Raw genomic sequence first — 22082 nt, 5'->3', positions numbered from 1 at the left:
AAGTGTAAAGTTGCAGCCTTCTGGTGAAGCTGCCCAGATGACCATGCTATGCTCATAATGTCTGGCCTTCCCTTTGCTCCTTTCCTATTACTAATATCAGCTAATTACAATGGTAACAGAACTTTCAAATTTTATTTTCAACCCTTTGTCTAGCAATTAAAAAATAAAGATCAGACTAATTTATTAGACTTAAAAGTACATGTTACTAAGGAAATAATTGAGGATTAATCCACATATAGTTGGTCTCAGGGTATTACCAAAAACTGATCTTCAGTTAGTGGCATTTTATTAGTCATTAAAAAAATAGCACAAAGCCCTTAACACTATTGATTTATAATCACACAAAATTTAAAAACCAAATGTGGATTCTCATTGTAACTTATTGAAAAGTGCTTGTCCTTTATTTTTTGTTCTTACATTCTTTTATTATATATATGCAGATCTGTTTTATGTATAATACTTAGTTCTATCAAATAAACATACTAAGGAGTTCTATTGGTAATGTTCCCCAAAGTAGATTCAGGTAAAATAAATCTTTGTGCATTTCATGTACTATCAAAACTTGAGACTTACTGATTTCACTTTTAAGGCCATACACACAATACAAAATATACACAAATTGGGTCAAAGTGATAAAAGTGGGTTGAAAGAAACCACAGGATTCAGAACAACTAAACTGTATTTTGCTTGCAGTAGAGCCACAAATATGGATATCACATAGCTCTTTTATTATAGTGTGCGAGGGGCTTTTGGAATCTATGGTGACTGCATGGCTGGTGGGCTAGCAGCTGATGTGTCCTGCTGGAAGCTTTGCCAAGGGCTCATTTCTTCTTCACCTTGCCTTTCTTGGATTCTTGTTTCAGTTTGTAATTAGCCAGGGTGACCTTGATTGTATCTTCAGCCAGTGTGGTACAGTGCAGTTCCACAGGGAGAAAGCAGAGGTCCTTGATGATATTTGTGTTGTTGATGGTCAAGGCTTCCTTCACTGTCTTCCTTTTTTAGCCGTTCAGTGGCCAATGAGCTGGAGGCAGTTGCAGAACCATAGCCAAATGTTTTATTCTTGGTATCCACGATCTTCCCCTTTCCATCCACTTGAATCTATAATTTCATTACATTACTACATGCTGGAGCCCCCACAGATCCTCCAACATTTTTAGATGTCTTGTCAAGAAACTCCACATTTCTGGGATTTTCATCATGATCAATGACATTCCTGTGATAGAGCCGGCCAGAGCTGACAGATGCTCTCCTGGGCTGGGAGGCTTGGAGGCCAGGCTCTGGAGCAGCAGCACCTACACCTCACACCTCAGATGCTGCTCTATCTTGCAGGCTTGCATTAAAAGTGTTTTTAATGCTCCTGGGAAATGGTTTAAAATGAATACTGACCAGTTGTAGGGAGAATTCTTTCAAATTGTGACTTGTGAGGCTTTGGTTTTACTTCTATTTGACAGTGAGTCTTACTGTTTTGGTTTTAGCACCTCCTAAGTTTAGAAAATACTGTAAATTAATAAAGCTCTTTACTTACTATAGTGCAGATAATGTGAAAGTGATAACAGAGGAAGACAGTCAGGATCCCATGTACTAATTTTACTTGGGTTTTCAAATTCTGGTCTTTGTAAGAAACAAATCAACAGGGTCATAGAAGTTTAAATTCATGTAAAATTTTTGGTATTTTGCCACAGATTTGAACCAAAACACTTGGTTTTTATACAGATTTCATTTTCTTATTGTTATGAATGGGGGCAGCAGTTGTTTTGCTTCAATTAATTTTCAGTTATCACACAGTATATAACTTAATTCTTCTTAACAGTGTATGTTAATAAAATTGAAATGTGTATGTGTTTGTATTTTTTTTCATGTACTTGTTTCTTCTTTTGAATTAGTAAATACTGATTGTTAAGCATCAAAGACTTAAAAAAACAGATTTCCCTATATGGTAATGTTAATTTTTATTATCATATCAAAAATATGATATCATTGCTCTTATTTTTAAATTCTTATTTAGTAAATGACTCTTTTTATTTCAGTTTATGATGTCACACGAAGAGACACCTTTGTTAAGCTGGATAATTGGTTAAATGAATTGGAAACATACTGCACAAGAAATGACATAGTAAACATGCTAGTTGGAAATAAAATCGATAAGGTAAGAAGTTAGACACTTGGCATTTTTTCTCTGTGTCTTGGTAGCTTTTTAAAATCTTTGCATCCATCTTCTAGGAAAATCGTGAAGTTGATAGAAACGAAGGCCTGAAATTTGCACGAAAGCATTCCATGTTATTTATAGGTAGGTGTGTGAATATTTATCATTTCATTGTTAATGAGCAATTTAAAAATGGAATTTCTGTTAAATTTTTCTCAATGAATTATAAATGATACTAGAGGCCCGATGCACAAAATTTGTGCAAGAGTAGGCCTCCCTTCCCCCGGCTGTTGGCACCAGCTTCCTTCCGGTTGGGCTTCCCGTGCAGCCCCAGCTTCGTCTGGAAGGTCGCCCGGTCTAATTAGCATATTACGCTTTTATTATTATAGATAGATGTATTTAGTTCATAGTTGTCTCATGCTATAAAATCTAACTATAGAATCAGATTCTTTATTTTTCCTTCTGTAATAAAAAATAGGATCTCTTTATATGAAGTCACACAGAACACAATCAAATTATTCCTCTCAGGATGTTAGGCCATTCAGTAAAGCCACGCTCCCAGTGCTAAAGTTGTACCTTGCTGGTTCATGTGCTGGCAACAGTGGCACCACTTGGAAGCTTGCTAGGAATGCTTCATCTCAAGCTATAATCAGATTTTCTGAATTAGAATCTGCAGTTTAATAAAATCTTCATGTGATTTGCATGCAGATTAATATTTCAGAAGCATAGTAGAGCAGGGTTTGACAAACTACAGTAGGGGCCAAATTTGGCCCCATCATTTGTATTGGAATACAGCCACCCTCAGTTACCTACATATTGTCTATGGTTGCTTTTGGATTCATGGCAGAGTTCAGTTACAATAGAAACCATATGGCCTACAAAGCCTGAAATATTTACTATCTGGCCCTTTACAAAAAAAGTTTGCTGACCCCCCCACCTAGAAAAGTGGACCGCCTATATCAGAAGCACCTGCAGAGCTTTTCAAAATTATAGGCCCCTGGGCCTTATTATGGGTTTGAAAGAAGGCCTAGAAGGCGATATATAAAAAACATCCTAGTTAATTCTAATGCGAAGCCAGCTTTAGGAATTACCAATGTAGTCCATAGTGTGAGAATTGACTAGTAATCAATAAATTAATATGGGAACACATCATATATAGGTAGAAGCAGCGTGCTGTAAGTGGAAGGTATAGGGAGTTTTAGAAGAACTGAGTACTATCTCTACAGCTTACTTGCTGGGTGTCCTTCATTTCAATATTTGTTTATTTAGTAAATATTGATTGGCCACTGAGGATATAATAGCAAATAGAACGAACTCCCTGTTTTCATGGAGCCTATGTTCTAGTATAGGAAACAAATAAGTAAATAATCCTCTGAAAGAAATAAAACATTGTAAGGAAAGAGAGGATGACCGGTGTGGGAACTGATTAGGGAGAGTTCTGTAAAGCAATGACATTTAAACAAGAATCACTCATATGAAAACCTAGAGGGAGAGCATTTCAGGCTGAGAGAATACCAGATATTTCCTGAGGTAGGTAGAAGCCAGTTTAGTGTATTTAAGAAACAGGAAGAAAGCTGTGGCTGGAGCAGTGTGTGTTGGGGAAAGATTGGTGATAATGGGAGCTGGGATTTAAAAAGGTCATGTTGGACCTCACTGGATATGGTAAAGAAATAGATTTTAATTCTAAGTGTGGTGGAAAGCAAGGGAATAGTGCTGTGATCTGATACTTTTTTTAAAAAGGACCCATTTGTGTAGAAAATGGACCATGAGAAGCAGAAGCAAGAGGCTAGTTATTCTCTTACAATACAATAGCCCAGATCAGAGGTTCTCAACCTGTGGATCGCGACCCCTTTGGGGGTCGAATGACCCTTTCACAGGGGTTGCCTAAATACATCCTGCATATCAGATATTTACATTACGATTCATAACAGTAGCAAAATTACAGTTATGAAGTAGCAACGAAAATAATTTTATGGTTGAGGGTCACCACAACATGAGGAACTGTGTTAAAGGGTTGCGGCATTAGGAAGGTTGAGAACCACTGGCCCAGATGAATGAAGCTGGTGGCTTTGACTGTAGCTTTTGGCAGGTGGTGGAAAGTTAGCTAATCTGGGAGATGCGTTAATGGTAAAGCTGACAGGCACTGAGACTTTGAGGAAATTCACTAATATTAAACCTGTGGGGGGAAATTGTTGATTTGGGTCTTTACATATTGTAGGCTGATATATATGCCATAATAGTTTCCCATAAAAACATAGGCCTATGATCAGAAGGAATATACTATGACATTTTCCCTTGAATTTCAGAGGCAAGTGCAAAAACCTGTGATGGTGTACAGTGTGCCTTTGAAGAACTTGTTGAAAAGATCATTCAGACGCCTGGACTGTGGGAAAGTGAGAACCAGAATAAAGGAGTCAAACTGTCACACAGGGAAGAAGGCCATGGAGGAGGAGCCTGTGGAGGTTATTGTTCTGTGTTATAAACTCTGGGAAATGCCATATTTGATCAGATAGTGACATCTTTCTGTATATAAACTCTTTAACTGCTATTTTAGGGACCTTGCAGTTTGCACATATTTGTTTTGTATCATGGCATAAGTATTTACAAGAAATCTCACTCATTGGCTTTCCCAGGTAAAATGTTATGGTAAGCATGCACAGTTTGCAGTTTACAGTTTTTTATGTAACATAAAATTGGTGTACCTTTATAAGTACACTTGATTTTATGATTTACATTTATCATGTAATTTTTAAAAATCCACCTATCTAATATATGTGAGAACAAGGTCTACTTTTGGTCTTTTTTTTTTTTTTTTGCTTAAATACTCCTATCAATTACTGAATTAATTGATATGTAGAACTCCTAGAACTGCTGAGAGATTACAGGTATCCAACCTGGTGAGTTTCTTCAAGAATAACACAAAGCATGATTCCACAGCTTTCCCTAGGATGTTTGCTGACAGATTCTCTTGTGGTACTAAGCAAAATTCTTTTTATAGAATGCAGTCCAGGCCAATTTATAATTAAATCTCTGTTCTGATGATGCTTCTAAAATAGCATTGATATGTTAAAGAAGTTTGATCTTTTTAATTTACTTCAATGAGTAGCTCAGTTGCTTAACTAGAGTTTTAATTCTGTGATATGTACATTGGATTCATGATCCTTAATGCAGCATTTTTAGTGGGTGTTTGGCAGAATGGCAATAAGGTTTTCCCCATTTTGGTTTCGGAAAGACACGAATAGAGTGTTTATGTGGCTCATGTTGTACTTACACTTTGAAACCAACACCTTTTTCTATAAATGTTGGTGGTGTTCATCCAGGTACCTCCATTGTAGCTGTGTAATGTTTATGAATAGCTGTATCTAATGACTTCCATAAATGGCTTGTTGATATTCAAAAACCTATGTCTGTATTTTGAGGGTTGGGATAAAAAACACTAAATGACAATTTGAGAAAGACATAGTGCTTCCAGATTTTGATGTGTGTGGGGAAATAGTGTTGCAATGAAAATCTTGGTAATTTATTGTAACATGTAGTCAATATTTTATTAAAACCAACTTGTACAGACTAATAAATCTTTCCCACAATATTCAGTTTTCTAACCTCTAGCTATTGTACATTGTATGTTTTTTTTTACTCATGTTATTTAATTCACATTGACCTCTGCTATTTAAGCCCCCAAATAAGTAATGTGTCTTTTCAGATAAGTCAGTCACTCGAATACCCTTCACAGTAAGATTCTGATACTAATTTCTGGGCATTTTGTTCTCTGTATGCAGTTGCAAAGGATAAGCATTTTTGTGGGTCATCTTTGCAATATATGTGATAATGGATTTACCTGAAGTTGGGTTCTTTCTGAAATGTCCACCTCCACATGAAACCTTACATTCTACTTTATTCACACTTGTTAAACCTCATTACATGTGATTAAAAGTTGTGTACAGTATATATGTTTTTACCAAGTATAAAACATTTACTACTTTAATTTGGAAAAAGGTAGCCAACACATGTACTTAGGATTTCTTTGTTATGTTGAAACTGTAGATTTCTATATTCATGTAGTGTATATATTGATAAGGCATTTCTGTTTATTGTTTTTTGCTCCTGGGGCTATATAATAATCTTTCTGTACATTGTATTATTGCCTTGAATTGGTCAGAATTTGGATACATTAATCACTTTTAAAAACTAATTTTGTTTGATTTATATTGTAACCTTTTATAGTTTTTGAATAAATATAGCCTGCTTTCCCTAGATGAATTTGTTCAGGAAGTATTATCCATTTCCTGATTACTCTCATCAACTGAAGAACCTCTGAATATAGTGTTATTCAAGTTCTATTGTATTCTGTGGCTTTCCCTTTACTATTTTGTTGCAAGCTTATTGTTTCATAGTTGAGTTTTTCTAAGTGAAGTAGTTGTAATATCTAAATTAGCCACTGAAAGGAATTTGTTAATTTTTATTTTCCAAGCATTTGAAGTAGTTTTAAAGTGCTTTATGCAGATGGTGCAAATTAGAACAATTAGGATATAGTGTTTGAGTTCTCAGAATACAGAAATAGACTTAAACTTAAACAAACATATACTCATTTACTCTTAATATGGAGTAATAGCATTTATTGAAAGTTTCCTTTGTGTGAAGTGCTGTTCTAAGTGCTGAATTATCTCAAGAAACCTCACAGCAACCTTAAGAGATTGGTTGGTACTCCATTTTAAAGATGAGGATAATGAAACCACAATTTTGTTAGGTAACTTCCCAAAGATCACATAGCTAATCAGTGATGGAGTTGGATTCCAGTTAAGGCATCTTCACTGCTGAGTCCATGTTCTTGACCACTGCTCCCTTTGCTGTGACTAGTTTCAGCAGGGTTGAAAGAGTTTTCCTATTTCTTATTGTTCTTTTTTACGTATAATAGAAATATTTCAGATTTTTGGGTTATAGAATAAATCCCATTGATGTAAACCAGCCATGTACAAGTCATTTAACCAAAAAGTTAAGGTAGTGGAGTAGGTTGGCTCTCAGTTATTTTATCTTCTCAGGGTGGAATGAAAATCTCTGACTTAGAATAGTACAATATCAGGGGATTTATGGTACCTTAACTTCCTATTTGTAACTGGGTTTGAGAAAAATCCAGGAACAGTCTTGTTCAAAATCAAATTCTGGGGGTGGGTGGGGAGAGGTATTTTCACTTCAAGTACTTAATTGTCATCTAAATTCACACTTGGTGTTGATTTTCTAATTGAGTGCACTGGAATTGGACTTCATTTTGATTCATTGTAGTTTGCCTACTTAAATATACATGATTCTGTACAAAGTGTGGGACTGGCCCCATAGCTCATAAGAGCATCCTTCTTATGCCACTACTTATTCTACCTGTGGGATGGCACAGACCTACCTCATAGCCGTAATATCTTTAAATACAGTTTAGTGTATATTTTTTCTGATTATCAAGTTATCAGAATAATCCTGTAGGTACTCTAGACTGTAAGTCTTCTCAGTATTCAAGCATTATGCTTCTATGTATTGAGGTCTATTTCAACAATCATACGTAAGGAATTTCTTGTTCCTCATGTATTTTCCCGAGTTGGGATGGGGTAAAAGCTTTAATCAGTTTTCAGAAGACATTTTACTGGTTCTGACCCCAGCTATGCCAAGATTAGTCAACTATAGGCTTCATTCTGGGTTTTGTCCAGGAATGTTGAAAGAAGAGAATAGAAAGAAATAGGCCAAGTCAAGACTTGGAGCTAAAGAATATAGATTTACCCAGGAAATCTGATCTTTATTTTTTCCAAAATGGAAACATCTATCAGATTGGAGCAGGGGAAAAAGGTAGTCAACTTCTGTTACGTTATGGGACTCTAAATTTTACTATTTGTTGTTAGCTTTTTGTTTCATATTTAGAAACCAGTAATGTTTCTAATTGTGGTGTGAAATTTGCTTAAGTGCCTTTTAGTTAAAACAGCTTACATAAGCACCTTTCCAATAGCAGTGTGAGCTCCAATTTTCAGTCTTGCTCCTTTACCATCTCTCTCACACACATAAGAAATATTTCTTTTTTATCAATCTGATAAGCAACAAATTATGTAATTTTATTTATATTTCTTTGATAACTAATTAGATTGAGTACTTTTAATATTTTATTGCATAAGTTCCTTGTTTGTGTATGTTGTGGTTGCCCATCCAGTATCCACTTCCTTCTCTCACAATACCACCCACTTTTTCTTTGTATAACTATTGCCCCCTCCCCACTCCCCCCTCCCCCCATTATTGAGCATGTAGTTTGGATGGCATTGCCATGCCTTCAGCTCTAGAGTTAACCCAGTTAATTTTAAACAGTCCCATGCTGCCTCCTCTCCCAGCTTCCCCTGCCCCCCCCCCCCCCGCCCCCCCACACACACACTCAAAGTAAATGGTTAAATGGTTCAGGGATAGGCACCTTACCCGGATCATGCTACTTATTAAAAGACTAGAGGCCCAGTGCATGAAATTCGTGCATTGTGGGGGGGGGGTGTCCCTCAGCCCAGCCTGCACCGTCTCCCCTGGGACCCCTCGAGGGATGTCCGACTGCACTATTAGGCCCGATCCCGGCAGTCGGACATTCCTCGCTCTCACAATCCAGGACTGCTGGCACCCAACCACTTGCCTGCCTGATTGCCCCTAACCGCTTCTGCCTACCAGCCTGATCACCCCCTAACCACTCCCTGCCAGCCTGGTCCCCCCCAACTGCCCTCCCCTGTCGGCCATCTTGTGACCACATGGGGGCGGCCATCTTGTGTGTTGGAGTGATGGCCAATTTGCATATTACCTCTTTATTAGATAGGATGTTTGCTGAGGCTTTCTCAGGAACTGCTGATGAAGACACCGTCTTGGAGATGGTGTGGTATGAGGATTCACGTCTGACCTTGCTGCAGCTCATTTTTCTAACATAAAGGAGCCAGCCTGAGGGCAGTACCAAGAAAAGGAGAGGGATTCTAACTTGGAACCCTGAAGCAATTTGGAACCTCCATCACATTGGAACAGAAGTCAGATTATTTCTGCACTTTTCACTTATGAGAGCCAATAAATTCCTTTTTTGTTGAAGCCAGTTTGAGTTGGATTTTCATTTTTTCTTACAACCAAATGTATGCTGTGTAAGTGCATATGTAGGGGCTCTTTATCCATCAGGCTCAATGTGTTGATGAAAGCCAATATTGTTAAGTAACTTAATATTTTAGTGAGGTATCTTCATATATTTGTGGATATATACATATAAATGAGTTAACTTCATACATGTGATTTTAAGGACCTATTGTTTTATAGGGTCTCATGGTTTTTTTTTTTAATTTTCTCTGTCATGGGAAAATGCACTCTTCCCTTGTTCTCCCTGAGGTCATTAGTGTTACAGCCTGGCATGTGTACCCTTTCTGCATTGTTCCATGCCTCTATAATCATATGTAAATATCTACTTATATAAAAACCCTGGGTATAACATCACGTCCAGAAGCTCGACCAACTGGAAGGAAGTCAGTCCTGCAGGGGTCGTCTTGGAAACGGCTGCGCCCTCCCCCAGCTGTTTCCTGGAGGGCGAGGTTTCAGGCAGGAACCTGCCCTCAGGGCAAGGTTTAAGGCAGGAACCTGCCCTCGGAGCAAAGCGTGGAAGTACTGAGTCCAGCCTTCAAACCAGACCCTGACAGTAGGGAGGAGGCAGCCCCATTCCTCACAGAATCTGCTGTTGGACAGCTTGCTGTCAGTGGCCTGCCAGCTAGGAACCCCATTCACCTGCACCCCGGACCCTGACAGGAGGGAGGAGGGAGCCCTATTCCTCACAGAATCAACAGGTAGCCAGCTTGCTGTCAGGGGCCTGCCAGCTAGGAATCCTATTCACCTGCATAACTATAAAGTTTTAGTACATTATATTAGAGGTCATGGTGGTACTGTTTTACCCACAGCGTCAACAGGAATTGCTGCAAATTTACTTCTCGGTGGAATCACCTTTCATTCCCAATATAAATTACCGATTCCATGAAATGAAACTTTAATTTCTAGACTCAATATAAAGAGTGAAGTTGCTAAAACTATTAAAAAGGCCCAACTTCTCATTATTGATGAATGCACCATGGCATCCAGTCATGCTATAAACGCCATAGACAAATTACTAAGAGAAATTATGAGTCTGAATGTTGTATTTGGTGGGAAAGTTCTCCTTCTTGGAGGGAATTTTTGACAATGTCTCAGTATTGTACCACATGCTATGTAATCGGTCATAGTACAAACGAGTTTAAAGTACTGCAATGTTTGGGGATGTTTCAGAAAGTTGTCTCTTACAACAAATATGAGATCAGAGGATTCTGCTTATAGTGGATGGGTAGAAAAACTTGGAGATGGCAAACTTGATAGCAGTTTTCATTTAGGAATGGATATTATTGAAATCCCCTGTGAAATGATTTGTAATAGATCTATTATTGAAGCTACCTTTGGAAATACTATATCTATAGATAATATTAAAAATATATCTAAACGTGCAATTCTTTGTCCAAAAAATGAGCATGTTCAATAATTAAATGAAATTTTGGATATACTCGATGGAATTTTCACACATATTTGAGTGATGATTCCATTGATTCCACAGATGATGCTGAAAAGGAAAATTTTCCCATCGAATTTCTTAATAGTATTACTCCTCCCGGAATGCCATGTCATAAATTAAAATTGAAAGTGGGTGCAATCATCGTGCTATTGAGAAATCTCAATAGTAAATGGGGTCTTTGTAATGGTACCAGATTTATTATCAAAAGATTACGACCTAACATTATCAAAGCTGAAGTATTAACAGGATCTGCAGAGGGAGAGGTTGTTCTGATTCCAAGAATTAATTTGTCCCCATCTGACACTGGCCTCCCATTTAAATTGATTCGATGACGGTTTCCCGTGATGCCAGCATTTGTGATGACTATTAATAAGTCACAAGGACAAACTCTAGACAGAGTAGGCATTTTCCTACCTGAACCCGTTTTCGCACATGGTCAGTTATATGTTGCTTTCTCTCGAGTTTGAAGAGCATGTGACATTACAGTTAAAGTTCTAAATACTTCATCACAAGGGAAATTAGTCAAGCATTCTGAAAGTGTTTTCACTCTTAATGTGTGCAGGGAGATATTAGAATAAGTTTAATCACTTTATCAGTCATTGTTTGCATCACTGTTGTTTTTATATCATGTTTTTGTTGTTTTCATATCATGTTTTTGCCGTTCTTATATCATGCCTCTGTTGTTACATCCTTTTGTTACTGTTTACTTAATAAATGTATATATTATTTTCATATACATTTTACTAGTTTCCTTTCATCTCTCACACTTCTATTATAGAGAAAGGGCAAATAGCAGTATTAAAATATCTCCACTAATTAATTCCCTTTTAATGTGCACGAATTTTGTGCACCGGGCTATAGTCTATATAATAAAAGCCTAAGCTACTGTTATGATGGAACGACCAGAACAACTGGTCGCTATGATGCACACTGACCACCAGGGGTAAGACTCTAAATGCAGGAGCTGCCCCCTGGTGGTCAGTGTGCTCCCACAGAGAGAGCGCTGCTCAGCCAGAAGCCAGGCTCATGGCTGGCAAGTGCAGCGGTGGTGGTGGGAGCCTCTCCCGCTTCAGCGATAGCACTAAGGAGCAGCGAGCTGAGTGGTAAGGAGCAGCAAGTAGGCAGGCAGACATCCCCCAAGGGGTCCTGAGCTGCAAGAGGGCACAGGCCGTGATGAGGTCCCCCCCCCCCCCCCCCAGTGCATGAATTTCATGCACTGGGCCTCTAGTGTATATATATTATTTTACTCCTATTTATTTTTTTAATGGGATCATCTGTATATTCATCTCTGCATGTTGCTGTTCTTATCTAATAATACATTTTTTAAAATATATTTTTTATTGTTGGTAGCCTTATTTATTGTTTATCTCTAACCGGCTCCAGACTCCCCTAATCAGAAAGTCCTGCCCCCTTTCCTGGCTGGATTTATGTGGGCTACTCTTCTTGGCTCTGGTGCACCAGGCTGTGGAGCCCAGCCTGGGTTCTGGGCCTTGATCTTCTGAGGGAAAAGACCTTCTGGTAGCCGAGAGATCCCTCTTCACTCTTGGCCTGCCACCCATGGTAGCTGGGTCAGCTTCTCTTGACCTCACCCTTCCTACCAGTCACCAGGTGTTTTCCGTCCTTCCTTGATATAAGTTTCCTTCTCAGCTGCACCTCAGTTGGTAATTCCGGGTGAATGTTCCTTAATTTAGTTTGTATTTCCAGTCTGACCTCAGTTATGAAGGCCAAGAAGTCCCATAATATGCCATCTGCAAGCTGGAGAACCACAAAAACGGGTGATGTAGTTTAGCCCAAGTCCAAAAGCCTGATAATGGAAGTGATGTTGTAAGTCCTGTTCTGAGACCAAATGCCAGGAGCACTGATGTCCTAGGGCAGAAGAAGATAAATGTCAGTTCATTTTCCCTTTCTCCACCTTTCTGTCCCTGTGTTCATAAATTAATCAACGAGATTTTATAGTTCTTTGAAGAAAAAAAATGGAAATTCCAAGGAAAAGGTTTAATAGGAAGGGAGAGGAGAGAGAGAAATGCCAATGATGAGAGAATCATTGTTCAGCTGCCTCCTGCATGCCTCCTACTGGGGATTGAGCCCGCAATCCGTCCATGTATGTGCCCTCATCGGGAATCTAACTGTGATCTTCTGGTTCATAGGTCAATTCTCAACCACTGAGCCATGCTGGCCAGGCCTATAAAGCATTTTTTATGAGACACAGGAATGAGTAGGGCAGTGGTAGGGGAATGTCCTGGTGAATAAATTCTTTTTTTCTATGTGGTTTTATTATCTGTTTGACATAAGTTCATTTGTTTCTGCTTGTATTCAATTTTAAGATTTTTAAAACCCTTTTAATTTATTTAATCTCTTAAATAAAAGTTAATACTGTATTGAAAGCTAAATCAGAGAAGTCATGTTCCTACACCTATCGATTCCATCCTGATCTCACGCCCTCCCCTTCTTTTTTTTAAAATATATTTTTCTTGATATTAGAGAGGAAGGGAGAGGAAGAGAGATGTGCCCTGACCGGGAATCAAACTATGACCTCTTGGTTCATAGGTCGATGCTCAACCACTGAGCCATGTTGGCCAGGCACCCTCCCCTTCTCTTTTCTTTTTGCAAAAACCATGCAATATTCTTTTTTTCCATTTCTTACACAAAATGTAGTGTACTATATGCATTCTTTGGAATCTTCTTCTTTTTTTTTTTTAACTTAACAATATGACCTGAAAAAGCTCTTTATACATCTTTAGTTCATGGAGCTATCCCTCATTCTTTTGCAAGTCCTCCATTGTGGACTACACAGTTTATTCAACCAGTTGCCCATTAATTGTCAGTGAATAACTTTGTGTTGTTAAATATTTGTGGAGGATAGTTTCTAGAGCAATTAAAAAAATCTTTATTGAAGTATATTTTACATAAAATAAAATGCATTGATTTTAGAATTGTATTTTGACTATAATTATTTTGGCAATCATTTTATCCAGGATGAGTTTTAATAAATATATACCTTTATGTAACCATTATAACAATTAAGATCTGGAACATTCCTATTACCAAAAAGTTGGCTTGTATATAATGTTTGGTTCACTTGGTACCCTCACTTCCACTATATCTGATGCTGCCTGGGGCTTTCTCTGTGGCCCGCCGGCAGATGGGCTCTGGCCTCTGTTGCAGGCTCCACATGCATATTCCAGACTTGCTTTACCTCCTCTTTTATCCATGAGACACATCCATGTTTTCTCCATTTTGCTTAAATTTAGAAATACCTCATAAAATGTTCTTCGCTGTTAAAAATTGTTAATTCCTTAATATATTTTTATCATGTACTTGTGAGGGCTTAGAAACAAACTCATGCTTAGATGTCCATTCCTAAGCTAGAACTCTCATTGGTCTTTTAACTAGTGAGTTCAGCAGGAAATTTTTTATAGCCAAAATAATATGGTAGAACCAAAGGTGAGGGTCCCTAATATGGTCAAATATTTTGTAATGTACATAACAAGGCAAGAGAGCTGGAAAAATAGGCAATGTTGGAGAGATTCTTGACTGAGATTTTGGGAGTAGAGAGAAATTATAAACGTGTGGGTGCCTGAGGTTGAGCGGAAGAAAAGATAGTTGGAAGTGAAGACACCAAGCTGCTAGGTGGATCATGGATGTTTTTTTCAATATATAGATAATACAGTTGAATTATTTCTAGATTCTATTCTGTTCTACCAATATAGTCCTCCCTCTGCCAACATATGACCATTTTGATTTATAGTATGTGTGTGTACATCAAGTTCTTTCCTGTACTATTTTTTTAAACTTATTTTGGCAATCACTTTATCCAGTTATAAAATAAAATCCTTTGGAATTGTGACAGGAGCTGTATTAAATTTACTAGTATATATCCTATATAATAAAGAGCTAATATGCAAATGGATATCAGGCCCTTGCGCCTGAGGCCATGCCCCCAGCCCCAGCGCTGGGGCCAGGGGACCTGAGGAGGGGCCAGGGGACCTGAGGCCATGCCCCTCACCCCAGCACCAGGCCGGGGGACCTGAGGCTGTGTCCCCTGCCCAGCAGGACTTGATGGGGGACCTGAGACTGCACCCCCCACCCAGTGGGGCTTGATGGGGGACCTGAGGCCACGTCCCTCTCCCTGGCACCGGAGCCCGGGGACCTGAGGCTGGGCTGGGGGACCTGAGGCCTCATCCCCACCCCGGCGCCAGGGCTGCGGGACCTGAGGCTGTGCCCCCTGCCACAGTGCCAGGCCGGGGGGCCTGAGGCTGCGCCCCTGCCCGACAGGGCTTGATGGGGCACCTGAGGCTGCGCCCCCCCACCCTGGTGCTGGGTCAGGGGACCTGAGGCTGTGCTGGGGGACCTGAGGCTGCACCCCCCGCCTGGCAGGGCTTGATGGGGATGGGGCTGGCCAGATCTGGGTCTCACGATGTTTTGAGGGACGAGTTGGTGGGCGTGGACTTGACTCTGGGTCACACAGTGCGCCCCAGACTCTGACAGGAGGGAGATTTTCATATACATTTTACTAATTTTCTTTCATCTCTGACGCTTCTATTATAGAGAAGGGGCAAATAGCAATATTAAAATATTTCCTCTAATTCCTTTTTAATGTGCACAAATTTTGTGCACTGAAACACTAGTTAGATTATAAACTGACATTCTAAAAAGTCTTTCTGCCCAGAAACATGGCATATCTTTGCATTCATTCAGTTTTTTATTTATATCCTTCAATAAAATTTTAGAATATCCTTTAGGTCTACCCTCTAGCTATATTTGTTAATGTATTCCTAGGCATTTTATCATTTTTGTTACCATAGAGTATCAAGATTTTAAAATTTTTCTATTTTTTTCTTTGTAATAGAGAAAAATTAGCTTGTTTATATTTCACAAACTGCACCTTACCAAATTTATTATTTATTTTTAATATATTTTATTGATTTTTTACAGAGAGGAAGAGAGAGGGATAGAGAGTTAGAAACATCGATGAGAGAGAAACATCGATCAGCTGCCTCTTGCACACCTCCTACTGGGGATGTGCCCACAAGCAAGGTACATGCCCTTGGCTGGAATCAAACCTGGGATCTTTCAGTCCGCAGGCCGATGCTCTATCCACTGAGCCAAACCGGTCAGGGCCCAAATTTATTATTAATGCCAATATCTTTTTAGTGTTTCTTATTTTCTAGGTTTCTAATATGTGTGAGTAAAGATAATTTTGTCTGATCTGAGTTTATGACAATAGTTTTAGTATTTTGCCTTCTAATATACTATTTGCTTTTTTAATTTTAAGAGATAGTCTTTAATATTTTAGAAAGTTGGTTTAGCGTTATTCTTCTAATGTTTGACTTAAATCTAACTAGGAATGGCAGCTGGATTTTTTCATTTCATTATGTATTTTTGTTTTATTTCCATGTATTAGTATAAGCAAATGGTTTTGTTGCTTGGTTTAATATAATGAATTATGTTGAACATTTTCCCATTGCCAAACCATTCTTACATTCTTGGAGTATATCTTATTAGTATAAAGTGTGTGTTTTTCCTGTTTATTTTTTTTCAATTAGTGTTTCATTCATTATTATTTTGTATTAGTTTCAGGTATATAGCATAGTGCTAGACAATTATATATGTGACAAAGTGTTCACCCTGATATTTCCTGTACCCACCTGGCACCATACATAGTTATTACAATACTAGAGGCCCAGTGCATGAAATTCATGCACTTGGGGGATGGGTCCCTCAGCCTGGCCTGCGCCCTCTTGCAGTCCAGGAGCCCTGGGGGGATGTCTGACTGATGGCTAGGCCAGTGGTCGGCAAACTCATTAGTCAACAGAGCCAAATATCAACAGTACAACAATTGAAATTTCGTCTGAGAGCCAAATTTTTTAAACTTAAACTATATAGGTAGGTACATTGTTATTAACTTAATTAGGGTACTCCTAAGCTGGCCTTTGCTAAAAACGTCCTCAATCTGATTGAGGTACGTTTGCTGAGGTTGACTCCTTCCAACTCTCCCATTCACACTTGTCTTGTGTACTTGTTTCGTCTATCTCCTTTTGTTCATCCTCTCTATATGTCCAAACCATCTCAACATACCTTTCTCAATCCTCGACACTACATCTTCTTTCACTCCACAACGTTCCCTGAAATTAACTTAATAAACTTAAAGTTTTAAGTCTTAGTTAAACTATAGGTACGTTGAATAAAACTTGATATCATACTTAATAATGATATTATTTATTGACAAAATTAAATTCCTTACAATTTACCTTACAATTCCATAAAATTAAATCATGACAATGACTGACAAACACTAATGTGAACAATGGCCTTGCATCTCCTTGGAAAGTTTGGGTAAGTCAGGTTTGTATGTTGTTGTTTTTAATTTTAGGCACGATTCCAGGTTCTCATCAATAAGACGACTTCTCAATTTACTCTTGATAAGGTTCATGCTTGAAAATGATTGTTCGCATAAATATGTAGACCCAAATAAGGAAAGAACAGCAAACACTAGTTTTTTTCAGTTGATTATATGAGTCAGGAATACTATTCCAGGTGTTAAAAATCAACATATCTTCCTTCTCCAGGTCTTTCAAAGCAGACCACTTGTGCTGTGAACTAAGTTCACATTTGTTTTTCTCCAATATTTCTATATCAGCACAAAGACGTTCAAATTTTGAGCTCCACAGTTCTTTGTTTTTTAAATCCAGTAATTGCATTTCAAAGTTGCCAATGTCAATATTAAAGGGAGAAAAATTTAATTCTGTTACAGTAGCATTGAGAGGTTTTTTTTAACAAAGGCTAATGTCGCTTTGCTGTTTCTGAATTCCTGAAACCTGTTGAGAAAAGCTTCCCTCATATTTAAAATACTGCATGTGGTATTTTGTGGAAGAGCCACATTCAAGGGGCCAAAGAGCCGCATGTGGCTCATGAGCCGCAGTTTGCTGACCACTGGCTTAGGTCCATCCTTAGCATTGCTACGGAGGTGGGAGAGGCTCCCACCGCTGCCACCGTGCTCGCCAGCCGTGAGCCTGGCTTCTGGCTGAGCTGCGCTCCCCCTGTGGGAGCACACTGACCACCAGGGGGCAGCTCCTGCATTGAGTGTCTGCCCCCTGGTGGTCAGTGCACATCATAGTGACCAGTTATTCCACCATTCGGTCATTTGCATATTAGCCTTTTATTATATAGGATTATTGACTATATTTCCTATGCTGTACTTTACATCCCATGACTGTTTTATAAATACCAATCTTACTTCTCAGTCCCTTCACCATTTTTACCCAGTTGCCCAACTCCCCACCCCTCTGGCAACTATCAGTCTGTTCTATGTATCTATGAGTTCTGTTTCTTCATTTATATTGTTTTTAGATTCCACATATAAGTGAAATCATGACTAACTTATTTCACTTAACATAATACCTTCTAGGTGTATCTATGCTTTCACAAATGGTAAGATTTCATTCTTATTTATGATGTGCACTAACCACCAGGGGGCAGACACTCAATACAGGAGCTGCTCCCTGGTGGTCAGTGTGCTCCCACAGCGGGAGTGCTACTCAGCCAGAAGCGGGGCTCACAGCTGGTGAGCGCAGCTGCAGCAGCGGTGCAAGCCTCTCCTGCCTCAGCAGTAGTGGCGGCAGGCGCAGTGGGGCCAAGATGAGTGGGAGCAGTGTGGTGCCCAGCCCCGGCTTGGGCTCCTCCCTGGCCGCCTGCCGCTTAGCGCACTGCTACATCCCTCTTATTCCATAAACCTGCAGTTACAATCTCCGGAGAATGGTTGAAGTGCAGACACTCGGAGTAACCAGGACTAGCCTGATATTGCCACTGGGCTCCTGGAACTCTGCTTCAGGCATCGAGATCAAATCTCATCCCTTACCAATTGCTCCAGAGCTACAGAGGAAGGCAGCAATATGACAGTGGCCACAAAGTGGTGACTTACAATCGGGGTAAAAGTCAAAGAGAGATGGATCTGAAGGGTGGGGGCATGGGCAACAGAGCACCCCCACCGCCCAAGATCCCCAACTTTGTATTGTTCACTTTGGAGCATCTCTTATCCAGCTCCAAGTGGTGGAAAGCATCCAGCATGGCCCAAGGTGTCCATTGGGGACCTCCTGGCCCGCAAGGCGCAACCCTGGCCGCAGAAGGGACATTTGGAAATATTTTTTCAAGAAGCTGCAGGGAGGAGGACAGACTCCCCACTCAACTTCCCGGCAGCTCACGTGGATGTGGAAACTCCCCAGGCATGCCGGCATGGGCTCCTGATTTCCTTTTAATGTGCACGAATCTGTGCACTGGGCCACTTTGTTATATAAAAGGAATAACATGATCTTTTAAGATTAGCTTTTTTCACTTAACATAATTCCCTTCAGATGCATCCAAATTGTTGTATTAACAGTTCTTTCATTTTACTGCTGAGTAGTAATGATGTGATGCATATAGTTTATTCACTCATTCACCTGTTGTAGGACATGTTAATTGTTTGCAGTTTGGGGCTATTGCAAATAAAGCTGCTATGACCAATTGTGTACAAGTTGTGTGTATACACAAGTGTAAGAAGTGGGGGTGGCCCTGACCGGGTGACCCAGTTGGTTGGAGCATTGTTCCATGCACCAAAAGGTTGCAGGTTTGATTCCTGGTCAGGAACATACCTGGGTTGCTGGTTTGCTCCACAGTCAGGGCTCATATGGGAGGCAACTAGTCCATGTTTCTCTCTCACATAGATGTTTCTCTCTCTCTTCTTCTCTCTCTAAAATCAATAAAAACATATCCTTGGGTGAGGATTTTTAAAAATCTATTTGGAAAAATAATAAAAGATAAAAAGAAATTTGGGGGAAGGGACTGGCCAGGTGGCTCAGTTGGTTAGACATTGTCCCGTACACCAAAAAGTTGCAGGATTGATTCCTGGTCAGGGCACATACCTAGGTTGCTGGTTTGATCTGCAGTCTGGGCTCATATGGGAGGCAATCCATGTTTCTCTCTCACATAGAAGTTTCTCTCTCCCTTTTTCTCTCTCTAAAAATCAATAAAAAATATAATTGGGTGAGGATTTTTTAAAGTGGGGGACTGCTGAGTCATCAACCTTGATTCTTAATTCTCTATGAGTTTCTTTTGATTTATTATAATTTAAAAAAATGATTTTTAGTTGCATCCTTAGTTTATTGTCAGTTTTTTTAAAGTAATAGAAGCATTTATACTATTTTCTACTGCACATAGTTTAGCTATGTCCAGAGATTTTGATATCAAGTATTCTTTTTATTTATAATGCATCTTAATTGTTTTTATATAGGAACTACTTGGATGAGTAGGTCTATATTGTAAGGACTTTGTTTTTTCTTTTTTCCTTTTAGGTTAATTTTTCTTATAAACTTCTGGTTTACAATTAAGTTATGGTTAGAGAATGGAACATAAAATCTCTGTACTTTTTGGAATTCATTAAGGTTTTCTTGGTGGCCATAATTTGATTTTTTTTTCCTGGTTGGTTGATTTATGTTTTATCATTACTTATTTTAGATTTACATTTGGATAGCTGAGGGCAACCAAGGCAAGAGAAATTCATCTGATATGTTATATTGCAATATATTGGGGTTGACCAATTTGGAGCATCTAATGTTTTTCTAAGTAGAAGAGAGCTGCGATACAAAGACAGTCTAAGAAGTACTTAGCACTCAAGTCAGGGAAGATGGAAACCAAGAAGAAATATAATTACAAAGAAAAAATACTCATTATTTACTGTTTCATAGGTGCCAGATCCTGTGCTTAGCTTTCATCTGTATTAATCGTTAAACCTTCAAATGCATTTATCACACTGCTTCATGGAATACACTACTTAAAGGCATATGTATTAGATATATTTCCATGAGTGCTAGGAAAAAATTATTATGCTGTCACAACAATCCATTGAATAGGAAAAATTCCCACTATATAATATTTCTTTTTTGTCTTATTTAATTAGTTTAGGCCTTGAATTTTGCTTAATCTATAATAATGAAAGCATAATATGCTAAGTAGATCAGACATCCTTCCAGACGTCCTTCCGGGTGACCTTCTGGACGAAGCCGGGGCTGTGAGGGAAGCCCATGTCCTGGGTGCCAGAGGGAAGCCAGTGCAGGCAGCTGGCAGCCGGGAAAAGTAAGGCCTACTCTTGCACAAATTTTGTGCATCTGGCCTCTGGTCTGATAATAATATTGCAACCATGTATTCTTTTGTTTTTATTTCATTGTTTTTTCATTTTTAAAAGAATATAGATAATGTAGATATGTTATAAAGAATAATATAACAAATACCAATTGAAGTCCTACTGTGTGTGTATATGTGTAAAATATATTTTTTGAGATTTCTATATAAACCAGACTTGGTGATGAAATTAAAAGCAGACTTACCTTTAGATTCTTTCTTCCAACTTTGGAAAAACCTGAATAAGAATATGCAAAATACAAGAATTTTAGATTTATTTTCAAATTGAATTAAGGGCTGGAGTAGGGTCAATAGAAGGTAAACAGTATTGTAAAAACCTTACCTTTAAACACAAATTTGATAGTGAAGAAGGCCTGGTTGAAGCATTCAAAGGGAAGGATATGGAAATATCAAAATTCACTTAGTTGCAAATGATTTAAATGGAAATCCCATTTCAAGCTCCAGTGATAAATATCATTTGTATAAATTACATCCCAGATGTGTCAGTTAACTAGATGGGAGGAATTCTTTCACAATGCATATGTATACAACGTACACTTTAAATATCTTACGATTATATTTGTCAATTGTACCTCAGTAGTGCTGGGGGATAAAAGCTTTTTTTTTTCTTTTCAAAAATGGTACTTAACTCATAAAGGATAAGTATTATAGTTCCTAGATTAGTATTTGAAAACAGAGATTGAAGTAAATTCAGTAGTTTCTAAACCTTTATTGAATTTTAGATCTGCTTTGATTCAAATTTAAAAGAAAACCAGTCTTATTTTGTGGATGAGCGGCATCAAATCCTATATAATAAAAGCCTAGGTGGCGTCATGCATGACATCATCACAAGATGGCCACCACAAGATGGCCACCCTCACGTTGTCACAAGATGGCCACCACAAGATGGCCAGCAGGGGAGGGTAGTTGGGGGCGACCAGGCCTGCAGGGGGGGGGGGTAGCTGGGGGCGACCAGGCCAGCAGGGGAGGGCAATTGGGGGCAATCAGGCTAGCAGGGAAGGGCAGTTGGGGATGATTGGGCCAGCAGGGGAGGGCAGTTGGGGGCGATCAGGCCGGCAGGGGAGCAGTTAGGCATCAATCAGGCCAGCAGAGGAGTGGTTAGGGGGCGATCAGGCTGGCAGGCAGAAGCAGTTAGGGGCAATCAAGCAGGCAGGCAGGTGAGCACTTAGGAGCCAGCAGTCCCAGATTGTGAGAGGG

At 39.1% G+C, this 22082-nt stretch overlaps 1 protein-coding gene across 4 annotated transcripts in view; it reads left to right on the top strand.

The window, feature by feature from the left end:
* The window catches only part of RAB18 (RAB18, member RAS oncogene family), a 34611-nt gene extending 25384 nt beyond the window's left edge, over nucleotides 1-9227 (top strand). Inside the window, exons 5-8 of one of the 4 annotated variants that reach the window (XM_014453935.2) lie at nucleotides 2028-2146; nucleotides 2221-2287; nucleotides 4450-4605; nucleotides 8964-9227. In XM_014453935.2, the coding sequence (XP_014309421.1) occupies nucleotides 2028-2146; nucleotides 2221-2287; nucleotides 4450-4605; nucleotides 8964-9043 (422 nt within the window). In that variant the 3' untranslated portion in view covers nucleotides 9044-9227. Of the gene's footprint in view, nucleotides 1-2027; nucleotides 2147-2220; nucleotides 2288-4449; nucleotides 6392-8959 lie in introns of those variants that run through there. The other 3 variants (XM_014453934.2, XM_006086633.3, XM_006086634.3) reach the window with 3 other exon arrangements.
* Nucleotides 9228-22082: the final 12855 nt, after the last annotated feature.

This window comes from Myotis lucifugus, unplaced genomic scaffold, assembly GCF_000147115.1.
Source record: "Myotis lucifugus unplaced genomic scaffold, Myoluc2.0 scaffold_29, whole genome shotgun sequence".
In the NCBI taxonomy this organism is placed as follows: Eukaryota; Metazoa; Chordata; class Mammalia; order Chiroptera; family Vespertilionidae; genus Myotis; species Myotis lucifugus.
This window is presented reverse-complemented; position numbering and strand designations above follow the sequence as displayed.